At 37.0% G+C, this 23,427-nt stretch overlaps 1 protein-coding gene across 1 annotated transcript in view; it reads right to left on the bottom strand.

Moving 5' to 3' along the window:
• LOC127412901 (teneurin-3-like) overlaps positions 1–23,427 on the bottom strand; it is a 203,018-nt gene that overhangs the window by 10,673 nt on the left and 168,918 nt on the right. The window contains exons 21-26 of the mRNA XM_051649606.1: positions 14,265–14,514; positions 13,672–13,692; positions 12,338–12,570; positions 11,012–11,166; positions 9,874–10,751; positions 1,295–1,470 (exon numbers count right to left, since the gene is read on the bottom strand). Coding sequence (XP_051505566.1) covers positions 1,295–1,470; positions 9,874–10,751; positions 11,012–11,166; positions 12,338–12,570; positions 13,672–13,692; positions 14,265–14,514 — 1,713 coding nt within the window. The remainder of the gene's footprint in view (positions 1–1,294; positions 1,471–9,873; positions 10,752–11,011; positions 11,167–12,337; positions 12,571–13,671; positions 13,693–14,264; positions 14,515–23,427) is intronic.

Here is a 23,427-nt window from a genome sequence, read left to right as displayed (position 1 = left end):
GTAAATGCTTTCTTGTTTACGTAGAGAATGTTGATGACAACGAATGTCATGTCTCTTGCACCGTTTTCAAGATATAAAAGTTTATGATTAAACATTCACTATTTTGAGCGGGAGTTGAAAGGATCCTTCACACAAAGGATTGTAAATCAACTTTGAAAAGGACAGACCAGTCGACCATGTGACTCTGAAAAGTCACTTCTGATTGGCTCAGGACACCTTTGGAGTGTGGACAATTTCAGTTCAAATGTCTCTAAAACAGGAAGAACTCCTCCTCTTCTCCTCTCTTCTGCTCTCTTGGAACGGTCTCTTGGTCCTGTCTTCTGCTCTTCACTGCATCTCCTCATCCTCCGTGCCATGTAGAGTCCAAGGAAAACTCGGGACTCATCCCGAGGAAGCCTCTCACTCTCTGCTCTATGGTTCAAACACCCAATGGGAGTCACGAGTCTTCCTTGCAGAAGGCCTCGCTTCAAAGCCACCTCATCATCCATCCAGAAAACAACTATCAGCGATCATAACAGAGTCCAAGATATCGACAGAACAAACTTTCTTCAAATGCCAAAGAACCAAGCAACGCAAGGAAACGCAACGACACGCAAGTACATCTCCAGACTTTTGCTCAAAGTGCTGGTGTATTAGTTAAATACTTTATGTAATCCGATTGCAACTCGATTTAGACTCGAAGGATAAATGGTTCTTAAGGCATTGTCAACAGACTCCATGAAGTTCATTTTCTCTGTATTGATCATTTATTTCACATTCTGCCACTACTCACCAACCTGTTTCATGTTGTATGTGTTAGATTAGTTTTATGTTTAGAATAGCAATAAAGTTTGTCTGTATTCAAAGATAATTTGACTGTGGTATATTATGATAAATAATCTCATCCCTGTTTTTAAAAGATTTTGCTTCAAAGCTGTACCTAAATATGTGTAATATTATTTTCAATAAGCCCTGAGAATAATATTACTCCAATAAGTGAATTAATCATAATTCCCTTATTGAAGCTAATTCCTTACAACAGAAATTGTGAGCGGATACAACAAGACGTTGTATTACAATTTTAATGGTGTAAAAAAAAATAATCTAGTTATTTGTCATTTATCTAATTTATGATGGCCGTCAAACGCGACTAATTCCATTATAAATTTCCTTACATAATAATGTAGAATAAGGACAGTTTAATTTAATTCCTAGCTCACACATACTGTTTTCCTACATATAATGGTGGGGGTACGCGGGCACTTTAACCCATCCCGTGTACATTTAAACTACCAATTTCCTACATCAGAGTTACCTTGTTGCAACGTGAGTACACTTTGAATTGCTGACTGGTTCATAGTGATGGTTGCAGCTTCATCTCGTTCAAAACTTTCTCTTTCTACTGCAGAGACAGTCTCCATGTCATAGGCCAGGCTGGTCACCACTCCGGTAGGAAAAGTTACGTTGGTCACTCGTCCTTCTGTGTCATAGCTGTAGGAGTGAGAGGGAAGTTAAAAAGCAAAAGAATGTCTTGTGAACCAGTGCTGTGTTTAATGCAATCCACATGAAAGAGCACTAAGGTAATTGAAAAGTTTTTTTTTACAGAATACATTTATTTTGCTAAGCAGACTTGTCACACGTGCACACTTCTATCAGGAAAAGGAATAAATTCTCAGACTTCGCAGAAATATATTGCCATGGTGATGGAAGAACGACTGGCAACAAGGTGATTTGTTAATTTGTTATTACTATTTGAAAGACTATTTAAAAGGACCATCCTTGAGGGATGATACTACTGTACTGAGTCGGGTATTTGTACATTTGAAATATTTCTCCAGGAAATGCAAATAAGTGCAACTCACCTAGACTGAGAGCCAGTTGGATGTCAGGTTTAACAGGCCCCATTTTTTGCCAAAGCTAGAGCAGCATTCTTTTCCTCAATATATACACCGATCAGCCACAACATTAAAACCATCTGCCTAATGTTGTGTAGGTCCCCCTCGTGCCGCAAAAACAGTGCCAACGCACATCTCAGAATAGCATTCTGAGATGCTATTCTTCTCACCACAATTGTACAGAGCGGTTATCTGTGCTACCATAGACTTTGTCAGTTCTGACCAGTCTGGCCTTCTCTGTTGACCTCTCTCATCAACAAGCCGTTCTGTCTGCAGAACTGCCGCTCATTGGATGTTTATTGTTTTTGGCACCATTCTGAGTAAATTCTAGAGACTGTTGTGTGTGAAAATCCCAGGATATCAGCATTTACAGAAATATTCAAACCAGCCCATCTGGCACCAACAATCATCCATGCGATTATCTAATCAGCCAATCATGTGACAGCAGTGCAGTGCATAAAATCATGCATATATGGGTCAGGAGCTTCAGTTATTGTTCACATGAACCATCAGAATGGGGAAAAAAATGTATCTCAGTAACTATATTTCATCCAAGGATTTTTTGCGGAAAAAGTTTTAGCGCATTAAAATAAAGCTGATGGAAACGCAAATTATCGCTAAAATTTCACAAGTGTCGAAATAATATTTTTCCGTTTAACTCTAGCGCATAAACTCTATGTCGATACATCAAATGTCGCGAAAAACTGGTTTGGAAACACTTTATGTCGAGTAAATTGGCATTAACGCAAAAATGTAGTGTCACATGACAGAATTTACCCCAATCGTTAGCCTGTTAATCATGTAATCATGTTAATCATGACGACAATACATCCTTGAAAGCCAATTTATTGTACGTGAATATGGATTGATCTGAACGGCATAAAGATCCAATCACTGCAAACATGAAACTTCCAGGAGTGCCAACACAAATATCTCGTATCATGCACATCGACAAGTACAAGGAGAACAAATGAATGGCCACTGTTTGCGATTAATTTAATCGCGGTAGACATCCGTTTATTTATTAAAGTTGCTTTTACACACCATTCAAAATAACAGTCGGCAGTCATGGAATTAGCCCATGTAAGGCTAGGTGCCAAGAGAACTGTAACCCAGCACACGCCCACATGGAACAGCGAAAGACTTCCAGGAAAAACAATGCTCAAACTCTCTCACAAGTAGGATCTGCACCTGAGAAAACAGACATCACTGTGTGAAAAACCCAGCTTCCTTTTTAGCAGACATTTGTCCACCTGAGACATCCTGCCATCCTCATGGTACCCCCACAAACTCCAGCTGTTCTCTCTCCCCCTTGCCTCCCCCACAAGGTCCACACACACACACACACACACACACACAAGATGTATATGTGAAAATGTAACAAAGAAAACCATGAAAACAAAGAATGCAACTGTATTTGTTTGATATCATTTAAGAAGTCTCTGTGTGACTGGTATAATGGTCTCTTTCCCATGTTGATAAAACTAATGGTGACAAAGTTATAAGGTCTTTGCCAAATACTGCATAATTCTGGAGGTCTATCCTCCTCCTTGACCTACAATTTAAATTATCTCCTGTATGTTAACAAGGTTAAACCCCAGGAAGTCAAGAACCCATTCACCCCCAAATGCTCATTATTCAAAGGATAATACCATTTGGTACCCAATGTTTATTCTGTCTGGGTATTTAAGGAAAGTTGGCAAGAAGCTCGGGGAATCTGTAAGCCAGATCTCCCATGCTTTGCCGTTGCATGTAGTTTTGTCAGGTATGTTTCTTTGACTTGTCTTTTATTTTTAGAAATCTTTATTTATTCTGATCATGTGTGAAATTGGCTTTGATTGATTTTGTAACTTATGTTTTAAATCCTACCTGGCAAATAAATTGTTATTATTTGATTTATTCTGAATTCCTCTGAAATCATTTATCACCTGTAGGTTCTAGGGACGCCTTTTGTTACCACAAACTTATGTCCAGGATAATGATCATTACTGGAGCTTATGAATAGGAGGAAACCATGTAAGACTACCAGTCACTGCTTATCACCGTCTTAGCAAGTTGTATGAAACGTGACTAAATAAAACTATCATCTGGTTATGAGCAAGCAGTAGGCAGCCAAACCAGATGATATTAGTAAACCCTGCAACTGTTGACTATGAACGGGCTGGCAATTTTGTGTCCGTGAGATCTATGCAATTAATCAGCCGGCATGACTCTAAGCGACAATCGTGACCCAAACGAAAGGATAATGAAAATTTAGATGATTCAGAGTAATCAATAACTTAAAAAGATCAAATTAAAAGAATGATCAGAAGTTAATTAGAGCTGTAATCTAAATTAGAGGTCAACTTAAATTGGAGTCAGATTAATTTAAAATTGGAGTCAGATAAAATGAATCAATTTGTAAAGTGTAAATTAACAATAATTTCTTTACTTCAGCGCTCAGAAAAGACAGAACATCGCAGAGACCTTCAAGGGGTCATTTATTGAAGTTCCACTCCGAACCGATAAGTGTGTGCCCTTTTACACCCACAATACAAAAAACATATCATTTCTGTGCACAAAGAATAAATACTAGAAAAATAAATACACAATACTAGAAGAAAAGCTTCAGTGTGCTTTTTTGGAACACTAATATATAGCCCAATTCTATTAAAATATTGTTTAGCTTACTTTTGAATAAATGCTGACAAAATTCCCTGTATTAAATTAAATAAATTACCAAACAAAAAATGCATTAAATTAAAAAAATAAATTACCAAATGAAAAATTATATTTTTAGACCTATATATGCCTTTTCTTTACACAAACTTAAATTAGCCGTACCCTGTTCTGTAGACGAATAAAGTCGGCTGAATGACATTTTCTACACTTCAAGACTATAAACTATCAGAACTATTTGTCCAATGCTGAGTTCACGTTCAGAAAATGAGCTTTTGAACCTTTTAAAACGTTTAAATATTTTAAATCTAACCCTCTTTACCTCGGATCGCATTTGCTGAGCTTCTTCAGAAAATGTAAATTGCATTATGACGCTAAAATTCATTTTAGATGATAATCAAGTTCAGTTGGTCGTTAAAAGTTGTGGGACAAATATATGGGACATAATGCAGTTGTGATGGCAATGCTTTAGATTAGATGATTGTTCAAAATATCCTATTGAATATCAGGAATATATCATATATGTTAACCCTGATATTACACCGCATCAATGTTTCTTTAATAGCTGTGCACACAGCATATACACATCGATGGATGCTCCTTATACTAAGACCGAAAGTTTCCCCCACTACTTGGTGCAGGTTACCAGCTTGAACAGGGCCACGACGATTCGCTTTCGGGACGGAACCGGTGGCAACCTGCAATAGGCACAACATCAGGACCGATATTACAGTCCTATCAGAAGGGAAACTGCTCCCTTAGATTGCAATTCCTCCTCTTCTGATTGCATTTATTTGTGAAATTAAAATGACAGTAAGCTGGCTAATTTCAATGAATTGTCTCAATACTCTCCCCATTTTACCAAAACTTCGGAGGAAAACATTTGTGACATCTGGGAGACGAATTAGCGATAAACACACATTTCTGTATGGAAACGGCTTAAGGGCAAATTTATTTTGCGATAAGCCAAAACATATGCGACAAAGTGTTTTTTTAGGCATGACATCATCACGCACACCATTTTTATCGATAAAAGGCCATTTGAATGGAAACAGGCAGAAGACGGCAAATTTCGCAAAAAATTTTTTACGCATTTTCACTTTTTCGATAACAAAATTGCGCGAAAAGTGGATGGAAACTAGGCTAGTGATTTGGACCATGGCATGATTGTTGGTGCCAGATGGGCTGGTCTGAGTATTTCTGTAACTGCTGATCTCCTGGGATTTTCAATGTTAGACTCCCAAACATTACTTTTGCAAATAGAAAAGATTAGAATAGAAGAACAGGGAGCCCTGCAACAGATGTCATGGCCCCCACAAAGCCCCCACTGAACACTATGTCAGTCTCAGATTACATAAAGTGACAGAAGCAATTAAGACAGCCTAAATAGATAGAAGAACTATGGCCAATCCTCCAAGAAGCTTGGAACATCCTATCTGCCATCAACCAAGAAAAACCGTATCCAGGTTTACCTAGGAGAATTGGTACTGTTTTAAAGACAAAGGTGGTCACACTGAATATTGATTTAGCTTTTTTATATTTACTGGAATTTGTATTACATTAAGTGATAAATGAAAACTATTTATGTCATTATTTTTGAAGACATCCTCACTATGCAACATTTTTCACAAGTGCCTAAAACTTTTGCACAGCACTGTATATATATATTGACTTGCTTCTATGGCTCCAGATCCACAGGGCAGATATATTATAACAGGGCATATTAACTCTCTCTCCATAACTATGCTTAATGCATATGGCCCAAATTTCAATAACCCAGATTTTTTTCACAAAGTTTTTGATATAATTTCAGATGCCAATGCTACGAACCTGATGGAAGTGTGTGGAGATTTCAACACTAACCCTAACCCTTTTATGGATAGACTTTCCTCAAAACCACCACCCACTATTGTCTCAGTACAAACATTTAACACTATCATTAAGTCTAGAAATATGGTAGATACAGTATTTGGTAATTGTGGATATTTGGAAAGCATTCAGCAGATTACCATTCTATTCTAAGATTATCATTCTAGTCTCATGTTCACAAATCATACACTAGAATTGACTATTTTTTGGTAACCTCTGAACTCATGTCCAATATTAATCACACTAAATAACAGTCCAGTTACACTTCAACTTGAAGGCATTTGTTAATCAAAGACTCAGCATTTAAGCAATATTTGATCCCAAACATAGATGAGTTTCTTAAGATTAATGACAATGCGAGGTCTCAGATTAAGTTCTGTCGGATACGTTTAAGGCAGTTATACGAGGTCATATTATTTGAGTCATCAAGAAAAGTGTTGCCAACCATCCTGTATACAACAGAATCATCCCGTATTTAAGGGAACAAAATTGCATTCCGTATGAAACCCATACCCGTATTTTAGCGTCTCACACACAAACTGCTGCAAATGTTTCATAAACCGAGAGAAATGGACCTGAAACACACCTTTCGATTGATTATGGGGAAGAAAACACTTGACAGAAAAATACTGACTACAACAAAATCCTAAATTTGTAGTATAAACATAATTCCATTGTTAGTAGGGAAATAGGGAGCCTTCTGCTTAAACTTAAAAAAGCAAGCGATTCAGAAGGTAAAATCAAAACTGGGCAATTTAATCCCTTTTGCTGAGAATGGTGAAAGATTTTTGTAAAAAGAAGAGACTCCATGACTTCTTGTCTGAGGCACATATCTGTGTATTGTTAAAATGGGAAAATGTATATTGACCCAGTAAGTTATAGACCCATAGTGCTCCTAAACTTCGATCAAAAAGTTTTAACCAAACTTTGGCTTCCAGGGGAGCATAACATACAGTATTTCAACAATTATTCATCCTGATGAAACAGTTTTTTTTTTTTTTTTTTTTTTATCACAGGAAGGTTTTCATTCTGCAGTGTCCGTCTGCTTCTTAACATCTTATACACTGACTGGTGGTTGCTGACAACTCCGCAGCTGTTATCTGATTAGATGCCAAAAGACATTTGACCAGATAGAATGGCCATACGTGCTTGAAACTTTAAAAGCTTTATTAAATGGGTAAAAATCCTTTGTGTCTAACATCTTTCATATTGACTAATGGTGATAGATCTGGTGCCTTTGATTTACACCGTGGAGTGTGACAAGCTAACGCTCTTTGAACTCTTCTTTCTGACACTCCACTAAAGCCATTGGCAATAGGGATCAGATCCCACCCTGGGATTTCATTAGGCAGCACTGAAAGTCTTGTAAATTTATATACAGATGATTTGTGTCTATGTATCACTGTCCTATTGTCTTTGTCCCTAAATTATTGGATTACATTGATTAATTTAGTAGAATTTCAGGATGCACAATTAACTGGAGTAAAAGGGAATTTATGCCATTATAGATAATCTAAGTAGCAGTTTTTTTGAACAGCATACCACTTAATGTAGTGAAAAATTATTTCACATATCTTGGCCTCAACATTCAAAGAAACCCTAAACTATTTTTTTAATGAAATTTCTTAGAAATGATCGATAAACTTAAATCAAACATTGAGAGCTAGAGACTAATTCCTTTATTACCAATTGTCTGTGTGAATGCAGTAAAGATGGTTACACTCCCAAGGTTTTTGTATCTCTTCCAGAATCTTCCCATTCATTTGCCTGCAGCCTTGATTACATTATTCTTTCATTTGTTTTGAATTATAAGACAACTCATACTGTCATACTGTAAATAGCAAAAACCCATCTACAGAAACCCACAGAGTGTGGAGGCCTAGGTCTCCTAGTATTCAAACATTTTTACTGGACAGCAAATGCCAGGACTATCACTCACTGGCAGAGGGGCATTCTGGATGAATTTTTACCTGATACTTGTCCGTTTTGGTTTAGAGCAGAAGCCATGTCAGTGCTAAAATTCTCTCTCCCAGCTTTACTCTTCTCAGAATTAAAATTTGTTTGCAAGTGAGTGGTAATTATGTTCTGAAAATGTACTGAAGATTTTAAGACAGATAAAACGTTTTTATTTTTTTTTTATTTATTACCTTTTCAGATTGATGGAGTGATCTTTATTTAGAAGATCTTTAAAGCAAGTTCAATTCAAGTTCTTTTTTTTTCTGATTAGAAATGTTATAAATAAACCTGAGGACCATGTTGTTTATTACCTTTGTTCTTCTAATCCGGAAACTAGGCACTTGGTGTCTCGCTTTGTTTGTGCTTTTACAACATCTGTGAACACTTGCCATCTTAATGCAGCTTGGTCCAATGAGCTGAATCATGAAGTGTCTGATGAGATCTGGGAAGCGGGCTTGTCACGAACAAAGAGTTGTTCCATAAATTCTAGGTATAAATTAGTTTAATTTAAAGTCATACACTGGCTTCATTGCCCTAAAACTAAATTAATTAAAATGTTTACCTCAGTGTCACAGTAATGTGACAAGAGCAAGGCAGCAGAGGGGACACTAGCACTTTTTTTTTTCCGTTTAGTTTTGTCCTACTTTGCATGATTTTTGGTCAAACATGTTTGAATGTTTTTCAAAAGCATACAGATTAGACATCCAACCTGATCCAAATTTGGCGATTTTGGAAAACTCTGCCATGGCAGGTACTTTTCCCCACACCCATCAGCAGACTCTAATGGTGTGCATGATTGCAGCCAAAAAGGTAATAAATAGAAGTCTTCACAAGCTCCTTTGAAGAGATGCTCTATATTATTTAAATGGAACAGCTGCATTTTAGTGATTCTAGTTTACAAAAATGATTTAAAGACACATGGGGGCCTCTACTGGATTGTTTGGAAGAATCTTAATGTTTGTCAGTTCTTGTTACCCTTTGCTTTTTCTTGATTTCCTCTATTGGATAAATCTATCTGATCTCGAATTTTATATTTTCACTACTTTCTTTCTTTGTATTAGTACATGAAACAGTCCAGCTGTATTGTTTTTTTTCCTTCTTTTGTTTTTTGTTGTTTTTTGTTTGTTGTAAACAAAACTTAATAATAATAATAATAATTATATCTATATATATATCTATATATATATAGATATATATATCTATAGATATATACACACTGTATATGTGTGTGTGTGTGTGTGTGTGTGTGTGTGTGTGTGTGTGTGTGTGTGTGTGTGTATTTTATAAACTTCAATAAATAACCAGTTGAAACTCTTAGGCCACGTCCACACTAATATGTTTTCATTTGAAAACGCATTATTTTCCCAATGTTTCCGCCTCATTAGTTCCCATTAGAACTGTATTTTCCTTCACCGAAGACATTTAGAAAACACTCTCCATTACTACATACTTTGGGAAATGATGACTTGGGAAACTGAAAACGAATTAGTATGTATATGGCCTTAAACATACTTACTCATAGAATGTTGTCCATCCATTAGCAATGCTCTTGGTTGCCAGGAGACCACTGTTGCCATGGTAAGTTAGCAGCACCTGTTCATGCCCCTGTGTGCCAAGGGTCTTCAGCCCACCACTTGAGCCTACAGTTAGCCAAATAACCTGGTTGTTAGGTGCAACGATGCGGACAGGGAGTCCACTGGCATCTCTGCGAATTCGTAGTGTGTTCCCATGACTGTCAGCCACTGTGGTCAAATCCCCATTGCTATAGCTGAAGTTATATTTGAAGTCTCCAGTGATCAAGTTTGCCGTATGCTGGTGTATTCCATTACTGTCAAACATGTACACTTCATGCTCAGCGGATGAGGCCACTTCATACAAGCCCATGCTGTTAAGTGCCGGCCTGTTTTTTCCAATCATGCGAATTCGAATGTTTCCCAGGTCAGCGACGTACAGGGTTCCATCCGGAGCTGCTACAAGAGAGGATGGCACATTCAGACGAGCATCTTTAGCGAAGCCATCTCCTGTTAAGTAACAATCACAGTTGACGTCGGTTTTGCAGTCACAGTCTGAAGGCGCCCCTGCCAGGTGAATGATCTCACCATCTGCTGCTACGCTACGTATGCGGCTCATCTTCCTCTCGTCTGTCTCTGCGATGTGCAACACACCATTGAAGGAGACAGTAATGGCGCTGGGGGATTCCAGATGGATATGCGTGGCTCGCTGCATTTCTGTCACAGAGATGTCTGTAGAAGGCATGGGGCAGTGCAAGGGTCTGCCCGCTGCCACGCTGACCTGCCCCTCCTCAGTGATCCGCAAAACCACACTGCCATCCAGCACAAACAAAGAGTTATCCATCGGACTGACAGCCAGGTCTGTCGGCCATTCTAATGACACCTAAAGACAGATAAATAAGAAATCATGCAATGCAGAGAAATAATGCAATGTTAAACTAGCAGCTGTTTCATTGTGAGATACACAGCTGTGTCTTGGATAAGATTTAACACTCCATTGTCTACTATGTTATCTCCTAAATTGCACTGGATTAAGTATAAACAAACAGCAGCTAAAACAAGTACATACACCGCAACTCATTTATTTAATTGAATTGGTCAGTTATATATTACTTAAGTGTTTGAGTATTTTTCACTTGTCACCTGATGGATGTCCATTACTGAGTCACAACTCAAAGGTCGAGCAGACGCAAGGTCATTAGACCCTAGTAGGGTTGAGATGATGCCGTTCTGATCCACCTTCCGGATCACGGTCCCATCCACAAAGTAGATCAGTCCATTCTTGTCAATGGCGATCCCTGGAGAGACGAGAGGGAAAGAACGAAATGTGCAGGTCACACAGCTGTGCTCTTTGCTTGCCTGATCCAAGCAGCGGGTACATGTGTCGTGTTTGGCTTCCCATTATTCAGGTCACTGCAGAAAGCATCGCCCTCAATTATTCACATCTTGCTTCCCACTGCTGAATTATTTCTTAAGGAAAAAGTGGAATAGGATGTATCTCTCCCTCCCTCAAGCCTTTCTGTCAGTGCTCACTCTCTGTCTCTCTCCTCGCACTGTCTCTGTCGGTCTGTATGTCTTCTCAGGGTATTTGACAAAAGCATGTGGGAAAGCATCAAACCCACTTTAAAATCCCAAATTTTGGGAGTATGGGTTGCTATAGTAACTGTTGCTTGGTAAATGTGTGTGTAGCTGAGTGGTAGACTTGGGTTTGTGTTTTTTGAGGAACACACGGTAAAGTGAACTGACAGTTACGGCAAAAACCTCTGTCCCACCCAAGGAATATGCAGGTATGCACCAGTGCCTTCCACTATTTCTAGTTATGACTGCCTGAATGTAGATCTCTGCACAGTGTAAAAACATCTAATAAATTTAACGCATTACATTCTCGTCCATAACATAGTACAGTACAGTATATGATATCTACACACATGTATCCATCATCCAGTGTGTGTATTCATGTGTAAATGACAGCATAGCTTATTCAAAAACAATGAAAACAACTCTTTTGAACTCTTCTGAGTATATATGCTGAAATATGCTGTCTATGTTCTCCAGACAAGAGTGACACTTCATAATTTATTTCTGTGAAGCCATGAATCGTTCAAAGCAGCTTCATCAATCTATTGTGTCTGGCTCAGTCAAATTATTTAGTACCTATCCTGGGGCTGTCAGTTTCCATTTCCCTTGTTGAAGCACCAATCCAAAGCTTCAGCACATAATATAGTGTTAAAAGCTTCCAGTGCTTTGGGATGATCTTTCATGTCAATCAAATTCCAATCTTTGCCTCAGACATTCATTTCAATTCATTTCAAGAACTTCAGATGTTGCCAAGTTTAACCACCACTGAAAAAACTCCACTGTTACTCGAAAAGCAAATCATTCACTGCTATGATAATCAATTTACAATTAGTATTAATAATCCTTCCAGGTATTGTTGGCTGAGACTATTATCTATTGCTATTTCCACACCTTTGGGTCCTGTTAGAAGAGCCTTGGTGGCTGGCCCTCCATCTCCACACTGAGCTTCATCAAAAGGCAGGCAATGATCTCCAGTACCCACCACCACCTCCGAGGTCTGCAGAGGCTCCGTGCTGCCAGCGAGTACCCGCGGGCTGTAGATGCGTCTGGAGTTGGTGTCTGACACGTACAGCTTCCCAGTCACTGGATCCGTGGTCAGGTAATACCGGTGAGCAGGATTGTTACTTGGGTAGACAGTACAGTAGGTGTTATGAGAGAAGACATTAGTCTGCTGTCAGACCCAGTTGATGCGACTCATAAATGATTGCTTTGACATTGCAATTGTAGATAGCAGATGAAATGAGAGACTGATTAGAATATTAATATCATTAAAGACGTTCAGAATCGCAGCATGTTTTTTCACATCTATCAAAAGAGTGTGAGCTCATGACAGATGGAAAGAAGGAAAAAAGAATGTGTGATAGGGAAGTAAATGTGATGTGACTGGAACGTATCTGCGGGGGCTGTGATGACGACTTCAAGACTGCCAGATCATTTCAATCATTTCCGTTCCCTTGCGGGAGAAGGTTCTCTGTGATGTGGTGATTATTTGCATATCTTAATGACTGTCAACAACTGATATCTTTTCATAATGCTATGCTTATCTGCATTCATTAATTCCATCTCCCAATCAGTCTGATCATTTCTGAATGAGTTAGTGCGGCCCCTCCAGACATCTATTAGTGGCTAAATGACCAAGAGTCAAGAATTCGTGCAGGACTACAGTGTGGAGATCTGTGACCTTCTCCTCTAGGATCAGATAAATCTTTTCACTTCTTATCAAAAGCAATTTTAAGGGTATTCTCACACACTCAGTGTGCTCTATTCAGTCGATATCCTGGACTGTTTGGTATCCAATTCAAACACAAAGGCACTGGCCTGGGTAAATTCCAAATGTGAAAATGTAAAACAGTGGTTCTTCTTTCAGCTGTAGGCCCTATGTGTCAGCCACAGTATCATATTCTAGAGTGCACTTGGATGGCTAGAGTAAATCTTTCTGGACGGTTATAAAAAGGTGGTATTCAAGCATTTGCCACATTATGTGTCTTGGAATCTTCTGGGGTTAATACCTCCATTTTTTGTGCATACACTTTAGAAAATCAAATTCCATTAGAAAATATTGAAGTTAAACATCTGTCCTAAAGGGTCATGGATAAGCCTGTGAGTGAATCTTGTTGATCTAAAAAGAAACAATGTTGGATTAATTGGATGAAACTTGGATACATGCATGGCTCTCAAAAACCACTTCAGCCAAATCATTATATGATTATTATATTGTGACTTACCTATGCCTGAAATCCTTATTTCTTTGGTTAGTTTGAAAAGGGAGAGAAAACAAATATAGTGATGCAAGTTTTGGCAAATACAAGTACTCCATTTACTTCACACTACTCTCTATGTAGTTTATACCCGAACCTCTTGGATCAGACCACCATTCATAGTGCTGTTTACCCACTGGCAACTATTTATTGTAAACAACAATCACACTGAGGCTCTAAAATGAATCCCTGACACTCTGTGTGAGAACATTTGTATTGAAAGATAGAGTTACACTTGTCTTTTCTAAAATCCTGTGTGAAATTTCAAGCATGAAAAATTGAAAGAAATCCCAAGAAATAAATAGATTTGAAAAAGGATATAGAAAAGTGATTCAGATCCTAGGTGAAACAAATCACGCTTAACTGGAGGTCATGTTCCTGTCACATGTTTCTAAATCTGACTGTGACATGTCTAGTGCTTTGCAGAGAGACGATCTCTGATGCTGCCTCTCAGCATCCTGTGCGTTTTTACTTCAAAATCTCACCTTAGGTATTCTGCAAGTTTTGCGTGTATCTGTGCTGCTGATGTTCAAATCATCCATCCAGTTCCACTCACTCACCTGAGTTCCATGACACTGCTGACATTGCCTGACGGATAGATGCGCCTGATGTAATTGAAGTCACCAACGTACAGGCTGCCGTCAATGCCCCATGCAAGAGCCACTGGAGCCAGCAGTTTGTTTCCCTCTGCCTGGCCATTACAGCTTGGGCAGGAGATGCTTCTGCGTCTGCCATTCCCCATAATGGTGCTGATGATGGAAGGAAGCTGGGAGAGAAACACATTCTCACCACTTCCTTTATACAGGATCCCTGAAATATAATAATAAAAACAGTATATATAAACACACACACACATATTATATATATATATATATATATATATATATATATATATATATATATATTTATACAGTTGTGCTCAAAAGTTTGCATACCTTGGCAGAAATTGTGAAATTTTGGCATTGATTTTGAAAATATGACTGATCATGCAAAGAAAAATGTCTTTTATTTAAGGATAGTGATCATATGAAGCCATTTATTATCACATAGTTGTTTGGCTCCTTTTTAAATCATAATGATAACAGAAATCACCCAAATGGCCCTGATCAAAAGTTTACATACCCTTGAATGTTTGGCCTTGTTACAGAAACACAAGGTGACACACACAGGTTTAAATGGCAATTAAAGGTTAATTTCCCACACCTGTGGCTTTTTAAATTGCAGTTATGGTCACAACCATAAGCGCTATGTTTGGAGAGGGGTCAACAAGTACTGTGCTCCTTGAAACAACCACACCATCTTTTTCCAGAGCAGCCTGTATTTCTCCTGAGGTTACCTGTGGGGTTTTCTTTGTATCCCGAACAATTCTTCTGGCAGTTGTGGCTGAAATCTTTCTTGGTCTACCTATTTAAACCTGTGTGTGTCACCTTGTGTGTCTGTAACAAGACCAAACATTCAAGGGTATGTAAACTTTTGATCAGGGCCATTTGGGTGATTACAGTTATCATTATGATTTAAAAAGGAGCCAAACAACTATGTGATAATAAATGGCTTCATATGATCACTATCCCTAAATAAAAGACAGTTTTTTTGCATGATCAGTCATATTTTCAAAATCAATGCCAAAATTTCACAATTTCTGCCTTGTGAGCACATCTGTATATATACTGTATATACACACTCGCTGAGCACTTTATTAGGAACACTATGGTCCTAATAAAGTGCCCAACATGGTCTTATGCTGTTGTAGCCTATCCAACTTAAGGTTCAATGTGTTGTGCATTTTGAGATGCTATTCTGCTCACTACAATTGTACAGAGTGGTTTTCTGAGATAGCCTTTCTGTCAGCTCGAACAGGTCTGGCCATTCTCCATTGACCTCTCATCAACAAGGTGTTTCTGTCCACAGAACTGCCACTCACTGGATGATTTTAGTTTTTGGCACCATTCTGAGTAAACTAGAGACTGTTGTGCACAAAAATCCCAGGAGATCAGCAGTTACAGAAATACCCCCCCCCCCCCCCCATTTGAGATCACAAGTTTTTCCCATCAGATTCCCATTCTGATGTTTGATGTAAACTTTAACTGAAGCTCCTGATCCGTATCTGCATGATTGTATGCATTGCACAGCTGCCACACGATTGGCTGATTAGATAATCAAATCAAATACCTTTATTGTCACTCAACCATATACACAAGTACAATAGTGGGTGAAAGTCTTGGGTGCAGTTCCTCAGTGTTGTGGACACCGAGGAACTTGAAGCTGCAAGTTAATCGCATGGATAAAGTGAGTATATATATATATATATATATATATATATATATATATATATATATATATATATATATATATATATATACATACATACAGTACTGTGCAAAAGTTTTAGGCACTTGGGAAAAATGTTGCATAGTGAGGATGTCTTCACAAATAATGCCATAAATAGTTTTCATTTATAAATTAACATCAAACAAATTCCAGTAAACTTAAAAAAAGCTTTACCTTCAAAAGGCACCAATTCTCCTAGGTACACCTGGATGCAGTTTTTCTTGGTTGTTGCCAGATAGGATGTTCCAAGCTTCTTGGAGAATTTGCCACAGTTCTTCTATCTATTTCGGCTGTCTCAATTGCATCTGTCTCTTCTTGTAATCCCAGACTGACTCAATATTCAGTGGGAGGCTCTGTGGGATCCATGCCATCTGTTGCAGGGCACCCTGTTCTTTTTGCAAAATAAATGTTTGGGAGTCTAAAATGTATATTTCCTATTGACGCACTAAAGCTGAAAATATAAATAACCATCTTAAGACAAATGTTTTTGTGAAGCATCTTATGTGCCTAAGACTTTTGCACAGTACTATATATACACACTGGCTGCCAAAAGTTTGGAATAATGTACAGATTTTGCTGTTTCGGGAGGAAATTGTTACTTTAATTCACCAAAGATGCATTCAACTGATCACAAAGTATAGTCAGGACATTACTGATGTAAAAACAGCACAATCACTATTTGAAAAAAGTCATTTTTGAACAAAATTTAACATTAATGAAGCTTAACTTTGTCTTGGTGTTTGTTTTTGAGTTGTCACAGTATGCAATAGACTGGCACGTCTTAAGGTCAATATTAGGTCAAAAATGGCAAAAAAGAAACAGCTTTTTCTAGAAACTCGGCAGTCAATCATTGTTTTGAGGAATATACAATGCTTGAAATTGCCAAAAAAATGAAGATTTCATACAAAGGTGTACACAACAGTCTTCAAAGACAAAGGACAACTGGCTCTAACAAGGACAGAAAGAGATGTGGAAGGCCAGATGTACAACTAAACAAGAGGATAAGTACATCAGAGTCTCTAGTTTAAGAAATAGATGCCTCACATGTCCTCAGCTGACAGCTTCATTGAATTCTACCTGCTCAACACCAGTTTTATGTACAACAGTAAAGAGAAGACTCAGGGGTACAGGCCTTATGGGAAGAATTGCAAAGAAAAAGCCACTTTTGAAACAGAAAAACAAAAAGAAAAGGTTAGAGTGGGCAAAGAAACACAGACATTGGACAACAGATAATTGGAAGAGTGGTATGGTTCTTAACCCCATTGAGCTTTTGTGGGATCAACTAGATTGTATGGTGCGTGAGAAGTGCTCGACAAGACAGCCACATCTATGGTAAGTGCTACAGGAAGCGTGAGGTGAAATGTCACCTGAGTATCTGGACAAACTGACAGCTAGAATGCCAAGGATCTGCAAAGCTGTCATTGCTGCACGTAGAGGATTTTTTGATGAGAACTCTTTGAAGTAGTTTAAGAAGTTCTGAACATTTGTTTCAAATTGAAATAGTAATGTTATAGTTTCATGTTATTAATGTCCTGACTATACATTGTGATAAGTTGAATGCCACTTTGGTGAATAAAAGTACCAATTTCTTTCCATAAGAGCAAAATCTGTGCATTATTCCAAACTTTTGGCCGCCAGTGTGTGTGTGTGTGTGTGTGTGTGTGTATATATATATATATATATATATATATATATATATATATATATATATATATATATATATATTACAAAACCACATCAATTTTTTTTTTTTTTTTTAAATTCATATCTGACTTCACAAGCTGACATGCTCATGTAACCTATAAAATGGATGTGGGAAAAAAAGGGTTTTCCTTGCTGTCTGTAATGAACAGCCTGAGTATAAAACTCAACTTAAGATAAAAGTTTTAAACCCTGGACATCACTTAGTGGGACTTAATGCTGTGATCTTTCTGAAATTTCGCTAGGAACTCTATTAATGTAGACATTGAAGTAGCACTTTGATGAGAAAGCTCAAAAAAGAATTCATTTGCTAAAGGCATCAGAGCTACCATAATGAACATTTTCATTAATATGGATGAATACTTCAACTTTTAAAATAAATTGAGTATTTCTTCTTCAGTAGTCCAGTTTTAACCAGAATGGCACCTTTTTGGTTTAGTTTTTGGCCTATGTTATCCAATATCTTCCATTAGATGACATTAAGAACCAGCTATTTTAGACCTTATCTTAAATTAGCAAACGTCAACACCACAGTCAATACTGTTTTTTGCATAGCCATTATTTCAGCACATTAATGCATTTAGTATTTCTCACCGTTTTAGACATTTATTTTATTTATTTTTTACGTTGTTTAACATATGCTAAGAGAGACAGAAAAGCTTGTGCCACACAAAAGCAGTTCTCTTTTGGCAAGTGGAGACATTCTGATCACCTGAGAGGTGACTGTCTACACCGCTGTGTGCTTTATTTTCCCCATAGTTCTCAGCTCCCATCCTAAAACCTTTAATTGTTTCAATCACTTTAATACCACTTTCAGTCCAAGGCTGTGCTAAGAGCTTGGGTCATTACGGATAAATATTTCAGTCCTGTGAAAATTTAACTTGTTTCTTTTTTGGGTTGGCTTCAAAGAGGAACTTCAAAGGGAAGTGCCATGCCCAGGGCCATAAATTATTCATACTGAGCAACATGTTAGACTTCTAACACTTGCTTTGGCCTATTAATCACATCAATAGCCCTGCACTGAACTGTGCTGTTATTGGCTGGGCACTACCTCTCTAGCTCAGTAACAAGCTACCTCAGTGGCTACACATTATTGCCTTTGCTTTTTAATTGGCTAAGCGGCTGTTTCACCAAAACTATAGGACCCTGAATTCATTCTTTTGAAATATTTTTCAAGGCTCCAGCTCTTCTTGTGCATCTGAGATTTCATTTTGTTTGGTGCCGTAAACACAACAAAGTTAAGGAAGGTCTGTTAAGGAAGGGTTGGTCTACTCAGATCATTGAAGCTCAGGGAATGGATAACAGCCTGTCACCTATCAAGTGCAGTGGCAAGCTGAGGAGATTCTTAGATCATTGAAGCTCTGGGGATGGAAAACAGCCTGTCACCTATCAAGTGCAGTGGCAAGCTGAGGAGATGAATCAAGTGTATCTGGTGCCAAGCCTCATTGGGCATTCCTTGATAGTGAGATAACTGTCACTTTAGCTGCATATGTTGTATCCTGTCACTGGCTGATATCAGCCGTTAATTCAAACAGTGCTTAAATGACCCCAAAACCTCTGTTATTCTGAACTGTATGTGAATGATGGCTAATGTCTTCCCATGTGCGACAAAGCAGCATGCATAGCAATTTGTTCCTGCTTGATTGGGCCCTGCCATTGATTAATTGATTGAGAGGAGGACAGGAATGAAGACATGGTCAGAGGGGATCTTAAGAATGTCTAGCCTCTTTTTCATTCAGAGCTCTACAACGTTCCGTTAAGTAATATAAATTGGCTTGGGTGGCTGCTTTTAAATGTGACTCAACAAAGTCATTGACCTTGATGACGAGACAAACCAATGACACTTCTCACTAACTCAAACTGTGAAATTGCTGCATTGCGTTGCTTTAATCTCATTATGCACAATGCACTTTGCCTATGAACTGCTGTTCAAATACAAGAACAGGAAACTATATAATAATTAACTTCCCACTTCAACCTAAGTACTAAGATTTGTCTGTCTGCAATTGTGCATACACTGACATGATTAATGAATGCTGGGTTGGAATATGTGTTTTGACTATTAAAACAAACCCTGCAAAGCAAGAAAAGTGCAATAATTTCCTAAAATGAAACACAGCTGCTACATTGATTGGAATAATCAACATACTGTCAATAATAGCATCAGCCACTCATTACATTAGTGTTCATATTATGTTAAATTGGTCATATCATGAAAAATCATTCTCCTTGATTTGTATGTGTGTGTATATATATATATATATATATATATATATATATATATATATATATATATATATATATATATAAAATAGTTCAATGTACTATAAAAACATACTGTAACTTTCAGATCTCAAAACTTCCTGTCCAGTCCAAAAAGACTACCTATCCTTGGGATTTTAACATATGTCCACCCTATTCGGTGTTCAGAAACCTGGCCCGCATAGTAACTGTGAGGTAATAAGGAAGAAGTAAGACATTTTGTAAGTTAACCTAAAATGTGGTTCATGTGGTCACATCTAAATTAACAGGTTTTATTCCAAAATGTTATTTAATCTTAATTTACATGACAAATTAGGTTACACCAACTGATTTTTTATTCTTATATTTTATGGATTAGATCAAGTAGAAATTGATCCTTGAGGTACTGTAACAATTGCAGGTTACCAATTTTTTCAGTGTAGCACCTGCTGCTCTACATATTCTTTAAAAAATACACATCTATAACAACTGGTTTTAAGTCAAAACATGTATTTAATATGACTGAATATACCTGCATTAGGTTAAACCCACGGGAGTACTTTTTAAGGGTTAGATAAGATACACTGTAAAAAGTGGTAACCTATAATTGTTATATTAAAGAGCTACTTCTATTTGATCTAACCCTTATAATTAGTTTTGATGGTGTAACTTAATGTGTTGAAGGTTGATTGAGTGATGTTAAAACATCTTTTTTACTTGAATAAAAACAGTACATTTATATGTTAGATTAGATTACATTAGATTAGATTCCTTTATTGTCATTGTAGCATGTAGAACGAAATTTTGTGCGGCTCAGTCCAACCAGTAGATTTAAGAACAAGATGCAAGAGGCTAAATACAATGAAATACAAATGAAATAATCATACAATCCAAAACCAATATAAATACACATGCACATACTCACATATATAAATATAAGCATATATATACATAAATACCGCACATACATATTTCCACACATGCATATATAATCACAATACACAGGTGGGTAGTATTAGCAGCATTGTGGGGCAAAGGGTGGGGGGTAGCAGCATGTGTGTGTCTGTAGTGTACTGTGTGTATGTAGGAGAAGATAAAAGAGGAGGACAGGGGAGCCTGACAAAGAGCTCCAAGCTGCTGCGTGTGTACGTGCCGCCATGTTTCTAGTGTTATCACATGAAGCAATTTGTTTAGGTTAACATTAACACTTAATATTACTCAGTATAATGTATTTGTAAAGCATTAGCTTACAGGTAATTGATAATTTATTGATTATTGTTCCTACGTTGTTAATTCATTAATAGGCTATTTATAAAAATAAAAAAAATTAATTTATATTCACTGTAGCAAACAATTTATTATTGTTTAATAAATTAAAATATAAGCAGTTTAATATTTGTTTTCATCCTTAGTAAAGAACTTGTTAACCATACATAACCAATGTAGTTTAGTTTATGCAAACCAGTGGTAAATTACAACATTAAGAAGGCATAAATTCATAGTTAATAAATAAATTATACATTTATATAGCTAATGAAGTGGATATACACTTATGCTTAATTTGTTTATTACTGTTTCAGGAATGCTTATATTACAGCAATTATTGTGTAGTAAGGTCGTAATAAAGCACTGACTAATTGCAAGCTTAGTATTTTACATGACCTCATCTAATTTGAGAACTATATATTCCTTACAAAACATTTATTAATGATCCAATACTTAAAAAAAAAAAAATGTTTAATAAGGATGGAAAACCAGCCTGATGTCAAAAAAATTACTTGACTCTGGCAACATTTTTGCTAAATTAAATGTTAAAAGTTTTGCTGCAGTTTTGAGGTGAAATGTTCACTGAGGGGCACTAAAAGCAAGTTAAAGGTTCTTCCAAAAAGATTATGTTTATAAGGTTAAGACTTTTAAAACAACAACACCTACTTCCCTAACCTGAACCTTTAACCAAAACCTGACCAATAGTGTCATAAAAATCAAATGCAAGATGATAGAGCATTAACCTTTAAAACGTCATCTGTTTTTCTAGTTTTAAATAAACAAAACCAATATCCCTACCCTAAACCCGACATCTAAACGTGGTCTTCCACGTTCAAAGTCACGGCAAAAACTTAGTCATGCTTAAATAAGCTTGTGAATGTAGTTAGTTATGTAAACGTTAACGTGTCGTCTTTCAAATAATGGTTTATAGTTAAAGTGTGTCTGTGTCATAAGATAATATTGTGTGAGGTACAGAGCAAAAAATAAGTGTTTATGAAGTGTTAATTTGCTGTTTTACCCATGATTTGAAGGTGAATAAAACTCATTGTTGTAGCGCCTCTAGAAAACTGCAGAAATACGTAGAACCCATTTTGCTAAATATATATATATATATATATATATATATATATATATATATATATATATATATATATATATATATATATAAAGCAAATATTTTGCTTTGAGTTTACATTCATTTGTTAGACAATTGCTAAAATGGTACTGTCTCTTTAAGAAATACAGCACTTCGGTGCAAGCATCTGACAGACGTGCTTTTTGGATGAGCGCACATTAATTAATGTGAGAAGAGTTGCTTGGTTTCCATGCTATGTCTGACTAGAATGAATGCTTCTTTTTACTTCTTGATGAACAACTGACTGCAAAGAACAGAAAGGATATTAAGAGAGACATTATTCAATGAAAATGAGTGCTTGGATATAAAATGTAATGTTTACACTCATAATGTGCAAGAAATCCAAATGTCACTTTACACTTGTCTGTGAAGGCATATGCGTTACAAGGAAGAATATTGTAAAAACAGTCTGTAGTAAAGTTTAACCAAAATCAAATGTTCCATTTTAATTTCAAGCACTTTTAAAGGGGTCATGTCATGAAAATGATATTTTGACATATAAGAGGTCATTCTACTATAAAAAAATAAAATAAAATAAAAAAAATATTCAAAACTTAATCCCCAATGCAATAAAAGCATTTATTGAAACCAAGCTGCCAAAACGCCCCATTCTCTACTTCTGCGACAACCCTACATCACTTGGGGTACTCATTAATTCAAGATGGCTTCTACAGTCAACACCTATTTTTAAATCATCACACCCACGGTCACACCCACTGGTGCTCACTTGGCTCATAAACAGAGACAGAAAGAAGGACAAAAGGCCTACTGTCTGTGACCTAACTACTCCTGAACACAAAAGGGGATCCATCTGGACTATTTTGAAATATTTTTGTATACAAACATATACTACACAGACATCTTTGACTGTTGTCATCTCTCTGGCATGCTTTTAAAAGACGCAGTGTCAAATTTCAACTCTGAAGAGAAGATGCGTTTCATCAGCTGCTGTGGCTCCTGTTGTTTTGTGGCTTAAACTGCTCAACAAACTGTTCTTTCGCCTATCAGTGCTATTTCTAATTGTTGGTGTGTGTAAACACACACTAGATGGA

The sequence above is a fragment of the Myxocyprinus asiaticus genome, chromosome 22 (genome assembly GCF_019703515.2).
Source record: "Myxocyprinus asiaticus isolate MX2 ecotype Aquarium Trade chromosome 22, UBuf_Myxa_2, whole genome shotgun sequence".
Taxonomy (NCBI): domain Eukaryota; kingdom Metazoa; phylum Chordata; class Actinopteri; order Cypriniformes; family Catostomidae; genus Myxocyprinus; species Myxocyprinus asiaticus.
The sequence above is the reverse complement of the archived record's forward strand: the minus strand, read 5'-3'. Positions and strand labels throughout refer to the sequence as shown.